This window comes from Cotesia glomerata, linkage group LG3 (genome assembly GCF_020080835.1).
Source record: "Cotesia glomerata isolate CgM1 linkage group LG3, MPM_Cglom_v2.3, whole genome shotgun sequence".
Taxonomy (NCBI): domain Eukaryota; kingdom Metazoa; phylum Arthropoda; class Insecta; order Hymenoptera; family Braconidae; genus Cotesia; species Cotesia glomerata.
In genome coordinates this window covers 26,591,085-26,610,968 of record NC_058160.1, presented here as the reverse complement: position 1 = coordinate 26,610,968, position 19,884 = coordinate 26,591,085, and the positions used below count along the sequence as shown (strand labels likewise).

The window sequence follows — 19,884 nt, the reverse complement described above, 5'->3', positions numbered from 1 at the left end:
TCAAAACTATTTGTAGACATAAAAAAATATAACGACTTAAGATTTTTGTTCTTAAAACTAATGTAATTGCTTCTAGAAATAATATCTGTCCATCTATTGGGGTATTTACTCTATACTACACAGTAAAAAAATTGTCAAATATTTTTGTTAATGACTGTTTTTACACAAACTAATGTTAATTCTACATTATAGTGTGTTAAATCAACACATGAGAATGTGAAATTCTATACACTAGAGTGTAATTTTCTACACAAAAATTTTTACACTTTACACATTGACGAAAAATTTTTTACTGTATATAACACACTTTTAAATGGAAAACCGTCGAAATTCGTGAGCTCAGATCTAAAAAATTCAGTGCTAACTTTCTAGGCCAAAAAGACTTTTATAAGAAATAAATATTCAAAAAATATTGATAGTAAATAAATTATTTCTGTCATTATTTAGTTTTAGTTTTAATTCCGGCACGTTCTATCGAGATGCAGGGCACCTGTGCATAGAACCAGAATATACAGAGTATAATTTGAGTTAAGTTTGTGATACAAAATATAAAAACACAATACAAAGCTTTAACATATCATACAAAGAAAAAAAAAAGATACAATAAATTAAGATAGATTAAATCAAATTTTCAAGAATCCATAAACTAATCTTCTTGCGAATACATTTAGGTTTAACATTAAAATTTTTTAGATTCAACGGTAGTTTATTATAGTATTTAATTGCCACATAGTATGCATTTTTCGAGCTTATTGATTTTTTGATTTTAGGTAATATTAGCTGTCTAGTTCTGGTATTTGACAATCTTTCCGCAAATAACTTTTTACATTCTGAGAAGTAGTACGTAATACTATTGGCTATGAAAGCCTGCTTTATATTTAATGGTGTTACAAGTTTATTAGTTGTATTTATTTTATTAATTAGTCTGTTCTGTAAAGAGCTTATAGGTTTTATAGAATTATTGTATGCTCCTCCCCAGGCAGTAATACCATAGTTTATAATACTCTCATTATCATCCCTAAAAAAATTACCACGCAATCAAAAGTGAGTACAAAGTGTAAAACCTGTTATAGGATTGGATGAATCGTATCGACAGAAATAACCAAAACATGGTTTCTACACCGATATAACCAACGTGTAAGTATAAGCAGACATAGGGTGGCAATAAATGAAATCCAAAAAGAAGAAAAAAGTAAATAATAACAGAACCTTTTACTGTCGTCTGAATGAAACACGAGACCGAACAAGTAAAGGTTAGTATATTTCCACTGCTGTGACAGTCAGAGTGTCCTGTCCTATTTTGGTTTATCCTTTTTGCTCTTTGTCTTCATCTGGCTGTCCTTTTCATCCGAATGAGGACATAGGAGCATAGAGAACTTTATGGTCAGGTCCTGGTGAATTTACCGACAGTCTAGCGCTAGATCTATCGGTAGAGGACTGTGTATATGTCATTCTGAATGTAGGTATACATATATTTATTTCTTCCCTTTAGATATAGGTATGCTCGTTGCACTTGATGCTATTTCTCATTACTAGTATGCAGTATATTGTGGGTTGTACTTGAGCTAGGACTGGTGGGTGTTTTCGCGTTCTGGTGAACACTAGAGGAAAATACATCATGTATTGCACAATTCGACCGGCTACATGCCACATGTTGGGCTGTATTAGTGCAAATGGACTTTATCGAGGCTTCCGTTCTACCCTAGGGCCTATATAACAGCCTGATTCTATATTATATTCTCAATGCATGTATTCAAAGTCGCAGGTACAGTCTCAATTTTCAGCTTGACTTCGCTTTGCATATCAGAAGTGAATTGAAAATGAAAACGGGTGAGATTCTATTGGTAAACTCCAAACTACAGAAATAACCGTAACTATTTGGTGGATATGCATGAGTTGCTAAGCTCAGAAGTTACGAACGTTTAGAGGTTTCTTGAAAGCGGTTAGAAAGCATGAAGCACTGATTTATGAGCTTTATTGACGAGTTGTCATTCCTTAGTTTGAAATTTGTTCAAGGTCAAGATTGATTTTTCTTTTAATTTATTTTGATGGTTATTTGATTTAAATAAACAGTAATTAGAATGGAAAAAAGTCTCGTTCTTATTTTTTGATTTTTCTGTCTAAACTTTTTGAATTAATGATAAAATTTTTTAAACAACAAACTATTTACATTTCTCTCTAGCTTACTTGATAAAAGTGCGAAAAAGTTATTGAAGATATATATATATATATATAATGTCCTCGAGCTTTCAAGTTGAAAAACATCTAAAATTTCTAGATCTTTCAAGGCTAATATTTATTAAAAATAAATATAAGCAAATCAAGAGAAAAAATCTTAAAAAAAAATTTTTTTTAATTTCTTTGTTTAGAATATTTTAAAACTAAAAATAAAAAAATATTCTTGGATCATTTTTCTGCTTCATGCAATTTAATAAAATTTTCTTGAACTAAGAAATATTTCTACAAATTTATAAAAATAAAATCTAATATTTTTTTTGCAGATTTGAATGAAAAATAACTTAGATATCGACAAAAAACAAAATAAAATTACACAGTAAAAAATTTTTCGTCAAATTTAATACAAAAATTTGTGTTGATAACTTTTTTTACACAATCTGTGTTGAATCAACATACTAAAATGTTAAATTCTACGAAGTAAAATGTTAAATTCTACACAAACATTTTTACACTTTACACAATGATAAATTTTTTACTGTGTATAATCTATGACTGCATGAGTAAATAGAATCCATCAGTAATAATAGTAGCTGATATGTAATAGCAATATTGCGGTTCATTATAGACTTGACCTATTGTTTAAACGATAATCAACAAATACCGGAGCTCAAAGTCCGATGATTATGAACTAAACCGAAAACCGAAGATTACGCAGCGCAGCTTGCAGAGCGGCACTCAACTCGTATCATCCTCTGGTGAACTCCAGATTCTACAGTCTATTCAATGTATCTATCTATATGTGTATTGTATGTGTACGAATATATATGTATATTAGTTAAGAGTAAGGGAGCAAACTGACGACAAGTATAGTGAGTCAACTACTCGAAAGCGGCATACGGGTAAGCCAGATGTCATGATAATCTCGTTATCAACTCAAATAGCTGGCTGGGCTCCACAATTATATCAGGGTACCCCCACAAAATCGATTCCGTCACGGCTTTATTCCAGTGAGTCTACGCTTCCCTATCCGCGTCACTCATCGCTATATCTACATTCCACCATCTACTATCAGCTATCTACATATGTGCGAAATTACAATTAAATCGATCTTTACGTTCGATCGTGTTACGACTATCAGCAGCCAGGAATCCCCTTTAAATTTGATAGAAGAATTTTTTTTTTTTTTTTTTTAATTGGAGAAATTTCGGATGAATTATAAATTACTATTTTTTTTTCTTTTTTTTTTTTCAGGCGAAAGAAAATTGAGTAAAAATGAAAATTTCATCAGATAAAATATTGAATAAAAAAACAAGCTTTAGAATGGAGACATAAGTGACGTTCTCGTATCGCAGCAATCCCTCATTTACAATTCAACTCGGAGAACAATTGTTGCTCGTTAGCAATGCCAAATCGATTCATCCTGTCTCTTATAGAATATAATACACTTGTTCGACATCGCGCGTAATTTCATCACTAAAAATATTTAAAACTAAATTGTACTAAGTTCAATGACATTAACACTGAAATAACCTACGCAACTTTTTTTTTTATTTTACAAATTGTCAATTTTAGCTTCGAACAAAATTAAAAAAGTTATATTTTTTTTTATTGAAAAAATAAATCAAGTTAACTTTCGACCTACCGGATTTTTAATTGGATCACAATTTAAAAGTACGACCCTTTCAAATAAAAGATAACGAGCTTGAAAATTTGTCCCAGTAAAATAATTAATCGTATTTATAATTAAATTTCAACATAAATTTTTTTAATTCTAAAGAAAATTAAAAAATTTTTTTTTCTAAAAAAAAAAATTAAGTAATATGGCACAAACCTGATGACTTCGTCTACTCCCACGTAAACTCAGTCGCTGGGTCCACTCGCGATTCGGCAAATCTCCAAATTTTTCCATTTCTTCTCTTTAAATACTTTTTTATTAAAACTATTTTTAAAAAAGTTCTATTTTTACTCTTGATTATTTTTTCGTCTCTCCCGGAAGCCAAACTATCTGGCGACCTGGCTGCTGCGTTTACTCCATTATTACTTGTCTCTGAAAACATGAAAAAATACTATTATTTTTATAAAAAGTACAAACTTTGTTTTCATTATATTATTATATAATTTATTTTTGTCCTTTAAAAAGTTAAAAACTCGAAACTCGTTAAATATTTTATAATTAAAACTGAGTTTTTGTAAATAAAATATGTTGTGTAATAATTATTATTTGATAATTTTTGTATTGACAAACATCCAATTAAATATTTGTTATCTTTCATTATTTTTGATTGGTTGCGATGCGAAATCAACCGTCCGTAATTGAAGAAATTGAACTACAACTATAAAAAAATACAACGTCTGATGTAGAAATAAAAATAATATGGCTGGTAAGAAGAAAAAAATTAAAGCCAATTTCCTCTTGATATTTTATATTACTTGTAACTTATTTGTAAAATTTAAACTGCAAGATATATATCCATAGAGGATAAAATATAGTGACTCCTATTTCCGTAGCGCTTCTAGTGACAGTAAACTTCAATTTTATTTTACTGCAGAATCAAGTCTCTGGAAATGTTAGTGACATAATTTATAAATAAGAGGACATAAATTGCGTTACTTATGTGTTAATTCACCAGACTTGCACTCCAAATAAATGTCTCAATGCAATTTAATTGCTCTATAGCTTATATTGAGCTGGTGCTAGTCTCTTTCCAGAGAATCACTATTATTATTATATTCATTATTATTATTATTATTATTATTAGTGTTAAATATTCAAGAGAATTCTTAATACTTATCAAAGCATACAATTCGGCCTTTATGTTGCGGAACGATGCGTGATGATTCCCACACAAAATGTAATTTTACGGGCTGTTGCTTTCCCTAGTATATTACAAGCACTCATGAATTAGTTTTGTAATAGTAGATAAATTATTTCGTATTTACCTTGTGAATTATAAACTCTAACGTTTCAGAGCTTATGTTATCATTGTCACGTGAAATTTAGATACTGAAGGATTCAATGTGTTTGATTTATTTTAAAGAGAATAATATACACAAAAAAAATTTTTTTTCCTCTAAAATAAATATTCTTGGCTAAAAAAAATATTTAGAAAGAAGAAATTTGTTTTGGATTAAAAAAATATTTTTAAACAAAAATTGTTTTTGCTCCAAAAAAAATATTCAAAATTTTTTAGGACAATTTAAAAATAATAAAAAAAAATTTATTAGTAGAACTATTGAACTGAAAACTTCAGAAATATATGAAGAAATTTGATAATTTTGTTTTGAAATTTTAATTATTATTTTAAGGACTGTTTGTTTTTATTATGAGAATTACTATTAAATTTTTTACGTCAGAAAATTTAATTAAAAATGGTATGACTTACAATTCAGTCCCAATTTTTTTATTCATAAATTTTCTTCTAATTTAAATGAAAAAAAAAAAAGAAAATTAATTATCAAAATTTCGATCCTATAAATTGATAAATTTTTAAAACTATTTAAAAAACTAAAAATAATAAAATTTTTGTATTGAATTAAATCTCAAGTCTAAAAAACTTAAAAAATTTTTAATGAATTTAAAAAAAAATAATTTTTGAGAAATTATAAAATTTAAAAAAGAAATTAAAAACAATAAAAGATTCTTTTGATTTTCAAGTAAATAGTGGATTTTATTGAGCAATAAATTTGAGAATGATGTGCTCATACTGTGTCAATTGAAAACCTAACAATGGTTGTCAGAACAGTCGTTTTATTCATCGCGAGGAACTATTGTAAAAAAGTCAATAATATTTGCCGAAGTAAAAGCTCTCTGACAGTACTATTTATCAAATCACTTGTGTTTTAAATTTATATAAAAATAAAAATAGTCAATGTATCACAAGCGAGAAAAGTGAGGAAATGTTGCGAATTTTTATTTAATTTATTGCAAGAGGATAAAAATAAACATACACATTCAAAAATATACATTCAACTAGTTTGCTATCAATCTCGTTAAAATATCAAATATATAACCGAGTGTATTTTACCAATTAAACTCGCAACTAAACATCGGAAATAAATTTTACATACATAGATAAATGATGCATTGTACAAACCTACATCCTGTCAAATTATATTAACCACATCCTAGACATAACGTTCTATTGCAATTTACCTGTCCCACTGATAATTATATAACATATGTCATTAATTTATTTATTTCTGAGTAGGAGCGTAAATATGTACAAATTAAAGCTGGTTAATTGCGTCAAACCGATGTCCAATATATTATTGTACCTATTAATTATTAATAATATTAATAACAATAAAATGATAAAACTAAATTAATTATTAAAAGAAATAGCTTAATATTTTTGTTTATAAAAATTTCAAGTGTAATTGAAGTATGAATGATAATAGTAAGAATTTTAAATTGTTGGAGTAGTTCTAAAAATAACTTTTGTAAAAGTAGAATTGAATTAGCATGAAAAAATTAAAGAAAAAAATTAAACTATAAATAATTGTACGGAAAGTTGAATATAAAAGTGGAAATAAATCATTTTATTTAATAATTTAACCGAATAGAGCAAAGAAAGTTATAAAAGTCGTTAAAAGTTTACTGTTTAAAGTTTTACACGACGAATATTTTTATGATTCAAATAACCATTTCGTTTCTTTTGTTTATCCCAAAGTTTAAATTTTAATATTTCGATTCTTAGCAGAAGTGTATTTATCGCCTATAATTCTTATGAATTTTTTATTCGGAATTTTCAGAATTTTTTCTTCATAACTTAGGAAAAATTTTTGTATTAATTTTAAAAATATTTTGTGACTAATTCTTTTCCAAGAAATTTAAAGGAATAAAATTAAAATTCTCTTTGCTGCTCTCCGTAACAAAAAATAACATCATATTTAACTCCACTTCCAAGGAGAATAACTATCGCGGAACTTATATAATTACATGCAAAATGTTCCGTAAACTTTGAATCAATAAAATAAATTTATAAATGTTCTTGACTGAATGCTTCTTGAAAATAATAAAACTTGATAAATATGCAACCATGAGACTAATTAAAAAATTTTCCACGCAAGAAGAGTTGATTCTCGCGATAAGCAAACTTTGGTTATCACAAGTTATAATTATACATTCGCGAATACCGATTACAGAGCACACAAGGCTTCAGAGTGATTAATACTTAATCAATCTCAGACTCTGGGCTTGTATGCAAGGCAAAATTAACTTTTGTAAGAATTTCTGAGTAGATTATATAAGTCCATCATGAAATTAAAAGTTTGTAGCTATCAACTATAACAAACAAGTTATACTTATAGTTACGAATTACAAGTTATAACTGGAGCTTTTAGCTGCATGTTGGGCTTTAAAATCTTACAAGCTTCTTCGCGAAGATTTTGCACGACCAAAATTATCAAGTTAAAGAGAAAATAAAAATACCTACTCGTTAAATCTTTCAAAGTTTATGATTGTTCGCAAAGTAGACTCTAATTTTTTATCTCAATAAATTAAATAATTTTTCTTAATTTTATTGCTATCAAGATAATGTCTAATAATTTTTAGTAGATTTCATAGAAATCTAACTGTTGCATTGGTCCTCATGACGGAACTTTTGAAAAAGTTTGCTATATTCTGACTTAACTCGTCGAGCGGAGTCAGAAAATACAAATGGTTCAAAAGTTTATATATTTATGTATCTGTATTATTATATATATCAGATATAACGCGGCATGTTACGACGATAGCGTCGCCAATTGACAACGGATCTTTACCAAACTCAACATACTTATTCTACAGATAAATACCGAAGTCAAGTTCGAAGATGAACTTAATCGGTCATGTAATTTAGATATGTCAGGATTTCAAAATTTTCAAAATCATATAAATTCATATTTCTTCATTTTCTTACTCGAATAACTTTTGAATAGGATAACTTATTGAATCTCTCTAAGTTGCATCTGAAAACTCTTTAAATAAGCTTCAATTTGAGTAGCATATCATATGTGTAGGACCAAAATTATGTCCTATTCCGTTTTGCCAATTATGAAATCGGCTGCCCGATTTCAAAACATAGTAACTGACAATTTTAAGATTTTTAAAAATTTTTCGTATTAAAAAAAAGTTTGCGCGTCGAATTGATAAAAAATTTGATTCATGAATAAATAATACTTGAATATAAATATTTTTAAGAAAAAATACTTGAAATTAAGGTCTAAAAGTTAAAAGAAATGAAGCAATACTAAAAAAAATCAGGTATAAAAATTTTGCAGTTACTGTGTTTTAAAATTGGACAGCCAAAATTTGCTATTGCATTCGTTTTATAAAATTTGTATTTTATTTTTTTCATTAGAAAACTTTCATTGTAATGATCACAATAAAAATCATACGTTAAAATTCTATTGTAATTTTGATTGATAAGTAATAAAATGAAATTCACTTCCATTTCGGCTGTCGTTTTATTGTTAATGTAAACTTTATCATTTTCAAATAATGACAATAATAATAAATAGTAAAAAAAAAAATTTTAAATGACTCGAACAAGAAGACAGTGAAGGGAAACGATTATTTTAATTCACACTTGGGAAATTCAATTCAAATTACATGGAAATTTTTCCCCGGGTACAAGGCTATCTTTGCTTAACTGAACTCTTTTCTTGTGGAGGAAAAACTCGGAAATTTTTTATCAATTAATAATTATTTAACGAAAAGCTCGAAGTTAAATGAATTTTTCGAGTAAATAATAGAACAGAAGCTTGGTGTAACGAGAAAAATTTAAGTTAAACGTTAGAGTTTTCTAGGCAAAAAGAGGAAGTAAAAAAACTTGCGGCTGGGCAATATAATAAAAGCGTTGAATTTTAAAATATACAAAAGGCTTGAAGTGTGTATAAGACTAGGTATTCATGAGTGCCTATTCACTTTTCTTTATTTATTTTTTCCTTTTTTTTTTCTTTTTACTCTTTACTTACTTTCTATCTTGTACTCGTACATTATACGTGTGTTAGCTGTTACGTCGAGCACTGCCATTTTCCTCTCTCTACTCCCTTTCATTTTATTCTTAAACAATAACATTCACACTGTACTCAAAGCATTGAGAGTCAACTTTTTGGAATTTTTTTAACGTACTTTTGGCCACAGACAAAAATATGACTTTTTTTTAACAATAATAATAAATATAATACTTGCTAGACATTTCTGTATGTTCACTTGTATGACAAGCAATTCACTCTCTCCAAAGTGTAATAACAAGACGAACTATTTGTAAATTTAACAAACTACAAAGAAGAAATTTGTCTTATAAAACATGCTTATTTTTCTCATACTCGTAAACAAGCAATATGACATATAAATCACGGTAAATTTTATTTATTAAATATTTTTGTAGAAAGAATATTCAATTACATTAACATTGAAATAAAATGTCTATGGAAATTCGGAAAAAATTTGCATGTTTTAAATATAAATCGTTATTTCACTTAAAAAAAAAAGCGATATAATTCAAATTACTTTAAAATTTAAATTATACGATGCAAAATGTATTTTTTTTCTTATTTTTATTTATACTAAAATATTAATTTGTTTGTCAAAGAATTTATGTAATAGTTTAATGTATACCTGTATTTATAGTTTCGGAAGCTAATCGCCGATGACGTAAGTACAGTAAATGGTCATTAGCGCAAGGATTGAGTTTAAATTACAGCCTCAAAGCTCCAATGCACTTCTTATGATTATAATTATATAATTTGTGACTTGAATAATAAATTTAAAATATAAAGTAGAAATTCATAAATTAAATGATGATCAAAGCTAACTCAAAAATTAGAATTTTCAATGAAAATATTTTTTTCAAGTATTTTTCTTAAATAAATAAATTATTTAATTAATTTCACGGCTAGAAAAAATATTTAATTATTCAAATTACTTGGAAAAAATTTTTTATGTATTGTAATAAAATATAACTATAATAAAAAAAAATAAAATTATTTTATGTATGTTAAAGTAAGTAATTTTTAATGTACCTAAAAGTTGATTAATTAAAAACCATAATTTTGTAATGAGAGTACAACATTAATTAATCAGATCAAGCAAAAATCAATAGCTACACCCAGCTAATTAAGACCATAATTAAATGATTACAAAATCCATTGAATAATTGACGATAAGGCGCTGCCAATAGGGGATAAAATATTTAAAAAATAAAATGCAGGGAGTAAATGAAAACAGGATATAAGCTCGAACGGAAGCGGAAGTGGCGATAGCTCGTGGGAGTTAAAATCAGATTAATAAAACCCAAACTACTAAAATAATGGTAACGCTGATAACGAGGTTGTAGACCCGAGTTTCCAAATAAACATAAACATATTTTTAAACTTTATGGCTTTTCGCCCTTTAGTTTTCGGTAACAAAACTCATCTCACGGCACGAAAAGTGTCACTAGAAGCTCTTTACGGCATGATTAAGGTAAATTAATGTCATTATGAAAAAATTAAGCGCCTTAAAAATAATTAATTCTTTTTTTTTTATCTCTTTTAAATATTATAATAAACTCTTACTGGGGGAAGTTAAAGTTAATGCGAGGTATTTACCGTTAAATTAAGTTAAAAAGTTTTCAGATCAAAGCGAGCTCAAAATTACTGAGATTTTTTGTTGCCAGAAGAAAAATTATAAGTTTTTAAAGGATTATTGAGGTGTTTATGAAGTTATAATTATGATAGACGGGTGAGTTAATCGTGAGAAAGCTTTTAACTTGTTTGAGCGGAATTTATTATAAATTTGAGGGATTTCTTCCCAGTGTTCCTGACACTCTAAGTAATATAAAGGAAAGGAAATAAGGCACAAGGTAAGAGAAAAGCAATCTTGAAAATTCAAACAACTCGATAGTAGAAGAGAGGAAGTAGAGGCGAAAATTTAAAATCTAGTTGACTAGATTTAAGGTCACGTGAACTCGTATTGTATCCAGAGTGACCTCGACTTAGTCTAGATTAAATAGAGCGACACAACGATGTCGTGGCCACAACAATTGCGAGGACAACACACCAAGGAGATTTTATTATTTTAGATTCAACTAGACTTAAGTGTTGGACTAAAGATCCTCATAGCACACTTGTAACTTTTAATTTATAAATTATATATACCTGTATATATTTATTTACATTCAGGCAATTCGCGATCAAGTTTAACTACCATTGTCAATCATTCGCGAGTGAGTTCTAATCTAATTACGCGGTATTCCGGTCTAGTCTACAACTATTCAGTACAGAGTACTGCTACGGTTTCATTTATTTATTGATTTATATTTAAACTTTAATTTTAATAAATAAATAAATTTATTTATTAGCTATTGAATTATTTTTTAAAGTTAAAATTTATGGTGATTCGACTCATAGTTTTCAAAGGAGATTTATGTAAAGAATATGTCATATTTATTTTGATTAATTATGACTCGGGGATTTGAGGCCTGCCTTACTTTTGAAACATTTTTCTACCCGACAGAAAATCTTTTTATATATATATATATATATATATATATATATATATATATATATATATATATATATATATATATATATATATATATATATATATATATTCATGTGTACTGACATTCGAATTTATTTCAGAATTTTTTTACGGTGTTAAACTTTGTGAAAAATATTAATGATGTTTTATTATTTATTTTAAGAATGAAGAAAAAAAAATTATTGACTTAAATTCAAAGAAGTATATTTATTATTTTATTCATGTGTAAAATATGTAAAAAAAATATCTTGTTGGTCAATATTTGACCTAAAAAAATTAAACGACCATTAATATTTTTGATGGTTATTAATTACCAAAATTTTATTTTTATCTCGTGACTAATGATAAGCGTCTACAATCTTTAGTTAGTGATAATATTTCAAAGTGTTTACGACAAACAACAACTTGCCGCAATAAATCAAAAGTTGTCACGCTATTCTACGGGCAACTGGCTTTACTGTAACGCCTAAGCACTCAACAAAACCACTAACCAGCGATAGGATAACTATCGCTTATGTATGTAACACGAATGACAATTAAAAATTCTTAGTACAAAGTATATTAACATTAGGGGGTTAAATTAGTTCGATAAAAAGAAAGAAATTGAGCGTACTTATTTGTTCTGTGGGTGATTTAAATATTCCGAGTGGGTGTAGCGTCGATTGTTAACACAGTCCTGGATCCAGGAAACCAGTTCTATCAAACGAATGTAAGGAGCGGTGATATATATTGTAAGAATGTATATTTAGAGGAAATAAACCGGAACTTGTACTAACAAACGCTCCCTTAAGAAATGAGTATGTTTCTCAAACCATTTCTTTTCTATTTGTGGTATTTCATTGTAATTTGCTTTTTTATCTGATATTACTTTTTTTACTGTGCTAGGAAAAAATTATTTTATCATCTTCCAATAAATTTTTCCCTTAAATTTATAATCATTATCTATTTCACCCGTTAAATAATTCCTTTAGGAAAAAATTACGATTGAAGTCAACTTCAAATAAAATGTTGGAAAAAAAATTTTTTATGACAAGAATGATAATGATAATAATTTTTTAAAATTATTATTATTATTATTAGTAGTAGTAGTAGATTTTATAAAAATCTAACTATTGCAGCCGTCCACATGGCGCAACTTTTAAAAAATTTAGCCATTTTCAGACTCAGTTTGTCGAGTTGAGTCAGAAAATACATATAGTTCAAAAGTTTATATATATTTATACGATATAACGCGGCTTGTCAGCACGATAGCGTTTTCAATTTATAACCGATTCTTCTCAAACTCAACATGCTTTATCTATCGATCAAGACCAAGGTTAAGTTCTAAGATGAGCTTAATCGGGCGAGTAATTTGAAAATTACAGGATTTTAAAATTTTGAAAATCGTAAAATTGCTGTTTTTACTACTTCAACTTGGTATAATTACTGAACTAGAGAAGATATTAAAATTCGGTAAAATGCATCGTAAAGGTCTTTTAATAAGCTTCAATTTTCACTACTCAGAAGTGGTAATAGCCTCAATATTACTCCTTTTAGAGTTCGTTTAATGAAATAGTTTTACTGTTGCAGCCGTTTTAGAATTATTGTCTGCATCATAGCTTAATCATGATGTAAATTCAATAATTACGATATTGATCAGTCTTTCGTGTAATGTTTTTGGGTAGGTCGTCAGTAAATATGTCACAAATTAGTTCTAAATATTGTTTTTTTCAATTAAAATTTTGTCCGGTTTTAAAATTCTGATTAACTTGGAAACTGTTATTCCTAAGCAGTTACTTAAAATTTGGACATTTATAATTCAAATCTTATAATCTTTGCAATTGTTTGATAAATATTTGAGAAACTTTTTCTTCACAAGATAATTTTTTTTTCAAAATTTGTTCTAAATAGTTTTAAACTTATTATTGAATTTTGTTTTTAATTCATGAACTAAGTTATACATTAGTAGTATTTATATTATTTTATTAAAAATCTATTTTTTTTATTTTAAAAATCTACTTCCATTTCGGCTGCCGAATGGCCTTTTTATTATTATTATTATTATTATTATTATTATTATTATTGAGTCTGAAGTATTGTCAACTCCAAAGGTGTCTGATCACAATATTATTTTTATAGAGACAAAACATTTAGTTAGTGTTGATAATAATAAAATAGTGTTCTCTAGAAGCTTTAAGAACTTTACTGATGACATGTTTCAAAAAGAAATCTCGGTGAAATTTTGTAACTGGAAACCTGATCTAGCCGTGCATGATTTTAATAATAGTAATAATATTGAAGTACTTAGATATTTTAAACTATAATCTAATGATAGATAAAATTAGCAATAGTGTATTAGATATACTTGACAATATGGCACCATTTAGAGGAATATCTAGTAATTGTAAATGGGGTAACAAACCATGGATTGATAAGGACATTATAAAATTGATTAAGGAGAGAGATAAGTTATTTGAAGTGGCTATGAGAACAAAAGTAGTTTCAGATTTAAATAATTATAAAATATTGCGTAATCGAGTATTCAATAGTATAAGAATTAATAAGAAACAATATTATGAAAGTAACATTACGAATAATAAATCTTATCCCTGTAATATGTGGAAAACCCTTAAAGAACTAATAGGCGATAAAAAAAATACAAAAATTAATCTGCGTGAAATTGTAATCGATGATATTGTATTAATTGATAGTCAAATCATAGCAAATAAGCTAAATGAGTATTTCATTGATAGTGTAGTAGCCATTGTTAATGAAATTAACAGTGATATGGCTTATGATTTGACTTTAGATAAAAATAGGTGCCAACAACAAAATAAAAAATGGGAGTTATTTGACGAGATTGACATAAATATGTTAAACAAAATTATTAGTAGCTTCGATAATAAAAAAGGTTCAAAAAATTATGTAAATGTTAAAATTTTAAAATTAATATGGAACAGTAAATTTGATATAATTCTGTACATGATAAAAAATTCTCTTAAATTGGGCCATGTGTCATCTGAGTGGAAAATCTCGAAAATAACACCCATTCAAAAAGTCATTAGAAGCAATAAAATAGAGGATCAAAGGCCGATAAACACGCTTCCCGTGTACGAGCAGGTACTTGAAGAGATAGTTAAAATACAACATAAAATTTATTGATGATAACCGAATAATTAACCCTGAGCAGTCAGGTTTTCGTAAAGGTCATTCGTGTGAAACAGCACTCCAACATTCCATCATACGTTGGAGAAAAAATTTAGATAAAGGCTTGTACACTGGAGTTGTGTTCGTCGACTTTGCTCGTGCACTTGAAACGATAAATCGCAGTAAATTGTTGAACATTCTACATAATATAGGAATTCAAGGCACAGTACTAAAATGGTTTAAATCATATTTGTCTGAAAGGAAGCAAAGAGTCAAATTTCAAAATTGTTTGTCAAATGAGAGAGAGGTGAAATATGGTGTATCTCAAGGATCTAAACTAGGTCCAATATTATTTATAATCTATATTAATGAAGTTGTAGAAATATTCAAAAAGTTAGGTATAGATTGTAAGCTCTTTGCAGACGATATGATGGTATCAGTATGTGGTAATAATTTGTGTGATATTGAACGAAAATTGAACTGTGGACTAAAAGTACTTTCAGAATGGTTGGAGGATAATCAATTAAAAATTAATGTTAAAAAAACTGTATATATGGTAGTGCATGATCGATGATTTAGTAATGTAAGAAATAAATGTAAAATACTTGTAAATAATAATCAATTAAGCTACGTACGTGAGACTAAATATCTAGGTGTCATAATTGACGATAATTTGTCATTTGAAAGTAATGCAATATACATTAGTAGCAAGATTGCGAAAATAATTAATGTGATAAGAAGACTGAAGTTTTCAGTTAGTAATTATGTAAAGTGTTTTATCTTCAAGATTATAGTACTTCCTCATATAAATTATTGTAATACTTTAATGCTAAACTATAATGAAAAAAATTTAAATGTACTTCAAAAGTTACAAAATAGGGGGATGCGTGCAATTTTAGGTGTAAACAAATATACAAATGTAAATAAAATGTTAGAGACTCTAGACTGGTATTCGATAAGGCAAAAAATTTTTTATAATACTTGTATATTTGTGCACAAAATTAAATACAAGCTATGTCCTGATTATTTAAATAATGAAATTGAAGAAAGTAATAGTAACTATACGACTAGACAAAAGTTAAATTTAAAGATTGCACACACAAGGACATATACGGCTGAGAAGTCAATTGTATCTAAAGGATTTAAATGGTTTAACAGTTTAGATGAAGATCTTATTAATGAAAATAGAACAAAAATATTCAAAATAAGATTAAAAGAGTATATTAAAAGGATTGTTGGGTACTTTGATAAATTGTAATATATAATAAATTAAAATATTGTGTTAAATTTTATAAATATTATAAGTATATTGACGAACTGGAAATAATGTAAAAAAACGAAATAGCTTATGCTAATTGAACAATAAACATTATTATTATTATTATTATTATTATTTTATTGAATGAAAAAAATTTTGCATCTCTATTGATTAAGATTTATTGATCTAATAAATATTTAAAACAGTTTTTAGTTAGTAATTTTACACAAACTTTTCAATCGACAAACCAAAATTACAACCAACCCCTTCTAGGCCACATGTCCTTGTGGTTAAATTAACTTAGATATAAAAATAAAAAACAAAATAAAGCTGCAATCATTAAAAGTAACAACACAATTGGTTTTACTGACAACGTCTGATTAAAGCACAGTTTATACTACTGTCTGACCGCGAAGCGCCGCAAGGTCGAGATTACAACTTTTTATCCGATCGATTCACCATTTATACATACTAATAATGATAATAATAATAATAATGCCCATCACAGTTTTACCGATCGTAATGCACACAATAAGTGCAATCTACAGACTCACTGACAACAATCATAATCAAATCACATTATCGACTACATTATTCAAATTTTTTATTGCTCAATAAAAATTGACCTCAACGCGCGTTATCGATAAAACGATCTATCAAAAATGTTTATTATTAATTAAAAGTAAATAATTTTTTATAAATAAAAATCAAAGAAAATAAATTTTACAGCCTTTCAAAAATTAAAAAAATAAAGTGTCTTAAATAAAAATAACCGTAAAAAATCAGTGAAAATTTCTTACCGCATCTCTTTCGTATGTTCGATTAGTTCAAACATGCCGCCTCGTGCCATCGTAATGCTCACGTCAAGGACGGAGCTCTCTGCAATTATGTTTGAAATATTTTCTGGCCACTTCCACTGGTACATTGTCTGCAATAATTTATTACTTACATTTATAAATAAATTTCACGTTACAATCTTTTATATAAAGAAAAAAAAAAAAGCACATTAATCACATTCAACTTTCAATGTTAGTAAATAAAATTTATAAATAATTTATTACATTATTAAATACACTATTAACTTTTAAACCACTCACAAATTTTCGATAAATTTATTACTGCTAAGCAAAGAAAAATTTGTATTCATAAATATTTTTTTATTAATACTCGAGATCGCGTACGTCTAAAAGCTGTGAGAAGTTATAAATATAAGAGTAAATGCAAACCGTCTGACTCGAATGCCGCGCGCTGACTGAATAGAAACAGGGATTGACGCTTCGACGATTGCGGCTGCTTCGACGCCACCGCCATCCAAACAATTGTTGTGATTTCATGATTTCATATTTGTTTTTTTTTTTTTTATTTTATAATCGATAATATTTTCGAGGATTAAGGAATTAAGCCTTCAAAGTGATCTTAATTAATAAATAAAAAAATTTAACGAAAAAATATGTCGAGAATTTTTTTTTAAATCATTATTGTTGTCCTTGTTTATGTTCTTTAATTTGTTATTCTGAGTTAAATATTGAAGATATGATAAAAATATAAAAGTACTTATTTGTTAAGAATTTTATGTTCTACAAAAAAAAAATTCATGTCAATTTTAGCGCATCTCTTATTTTTTACAAGAATATTAATTTGAACTTACGGAAAATTTCACACCACCAATTTACATAAATTTAACTATTAAAAAATTTTTTAATTTAGTTATTATTTTTCTCAGTTAATCTATACTAATATTATGAAGAGGAAAAATTTAATTGTTTGTTTGTTTGTTTGTTTGCATTGAATAGGCTCCGAAACTACTGAACCGATTTGAAAAATTTTTTCTCTAATGGGAAGCTACACCTATCCCCAGGTGACATAGGCTATATTATATTATGATTAATTATAAAATTTTGGTTAAATACCCTTGCGAAGCCGGGGCGGACTTCTAGTATTTTATAATAATAATAAATTAATTTTTGATCGATTCAATTCCAGTTTAATAAATAACAATACGATCAGGATCATGAGTGGAAAACATAGTTAAATCAATTTAAACAATCATTGATTTGCAACGCTTCGTCTTTATTCTTAAGACTTCTTCAAGCTCTGGAAAACAATATAATAATTAACAACATTTGTGAATTTAACGAACATGACGAATGAACAATAATATTATTCAAATAACTAACCTCAACAATGTCTAAACAATCGTCAAATTAAAATAAATACATACACGATCTTTTTTTAGTGTACACTGAGAAAAAAAAATACTTCTACTCAATTAACAATTTCTTGGTTCAAGAAACTCGCTGACGATCATATATTCTACTATTATTAATTACTTTGTAGGTTCTCATCCATGTTTTACGAAATATTAGATAACAAATCTTGGGAACTTGGACAAAAATAATAAGATGTTAAATTTTTAAAAAATGCAACGTTTCGTTGGCTTTATCAGGCAACTTCGTCAGGTATACTGTAAAAATACAATTATAGTTAGTTACATAAGACATACTTGACAACATTATTTGTACAGAAAGAAATAAAAGTATCAATAAAAACATTACTTTTAAGGTTAACAGCCTGAAGAAGCTGGAAATAAAGCCAACGAAACGTTGCATTTTTTTTAAATTTAACATCTTATTATTATTGTCCAAGTTCCCAAGATTTTTTATCTATTATTAATTTTTGAAGAGAAGGACATCAATATTTATCTTTGGATAATAGATAAACAAATGAATAGCTTTATTTAAATTAAGTAAAAATTATTTCAATCAATTTAACAATTTCTTGAGCTAAGAATACATATTCTTGAAAATTTTCAACAACATAAATTCTTGTATCAAGAAAATTTTCTTAATAAAAGTATTTTTTTTTCTCAGTGTAATTATCATTGCGATTACCAATTGATAATTTGATAAACTCAACAATATTTATAACAAACTATAAACAATTAATAAAATAAATAAAAATAAAAATAATCCTTTCAAGTACATGCTGAAATGATCCTGATCGTATTGTTATAATAATTAATACTAAAGCAAAATTAAATTAAACAATTTACAAATACATTTTTCAGACTTTTTCTTTAAAATAATTTTAAAAACTTGAAATTGTTACACAAGAATTTTCCTGATAAATATTCAATAATTCAAAATATTTACGGGTAGTTTTAAAATCCATTAGTTATATTGTGGCTTCGTATTAAATATGTATTCAAATTTAACCGATAGGTGTACATATAAAATGGATAAAAAAATATATAAAATACGTGATGATGTAATTCAAAAACGCCTCATTGGTTTGAAACGAGCAACGTGGCGCCGGATTTAACTAAGAACATCATAATAAAAGATTACGATCTGTAGTAACACCTTCATACGTTGCCGTTATTATTTTTTTCATACACATATATTTTTTATTAACATAAAAATATACATACATATTTTTACACTCTGTACTCTAATTTAATAACTCGTAAAAAATATGTTTTTAGGTGATTATTTTCAACATGTAAAGATTCTGTGATCGGTTATTGTTTTTGTTTAAATTAAAAAAAAATTTCTCTTCCTACGCAGAACCCGTCCCTTGTATAATCTGTACGTGATGCGATTTTGTAAATAAATTTAATAAATATAATGTTGGAAAAACTGAATATAGAATAAAAACTCACCATATAATGCCATACAGGTATAGTTTTTTTTTAAATGGGTAGGGATGTAAATAAAAGGAGGACAAACAAAAGATAGAAAATGGTAAATATGAAAATATTAATCCTGAATTTTTATGGAGTACGGTCTCGCTGGGCTCAACCATTTCAAGCTGT

The 19,884-nt window shown here is 27.0% G+C and overlaps 1 protein-coding gene across 1 annotated transcript in view; it reads right to left on the bottom strand.

Moving 5' to 3' along the window:
- LOC123261671 (adenylate cyclase type 6-like) overlaps positions 1 to 17,138 on the bottom strand; it is a 92,283-nt gene extending 75,145 nt beyond the window's left edge. The window contains exons 1-2 of the mRNA XM_044723394.1: positions 16,871 to 17,138; positions 4,010 to 4,225 (exon numbers count right to left, since the gene is read on the bottom strand). Coding sequence (XP_044579329.1) covers positions 4,010 to 4,087 — 78 coding nt within the window. The 5' untranslated portion in view covers positions 4,088 to 4,225; positions 16,871 to 17,138. The remainder of the gene's footprint in view (positions 1 to 4,009; positions 4,226 to 16,870) is intronic.
- Positions 17,139 to 19,884: the final 2,746 nt, after the last annotated feature.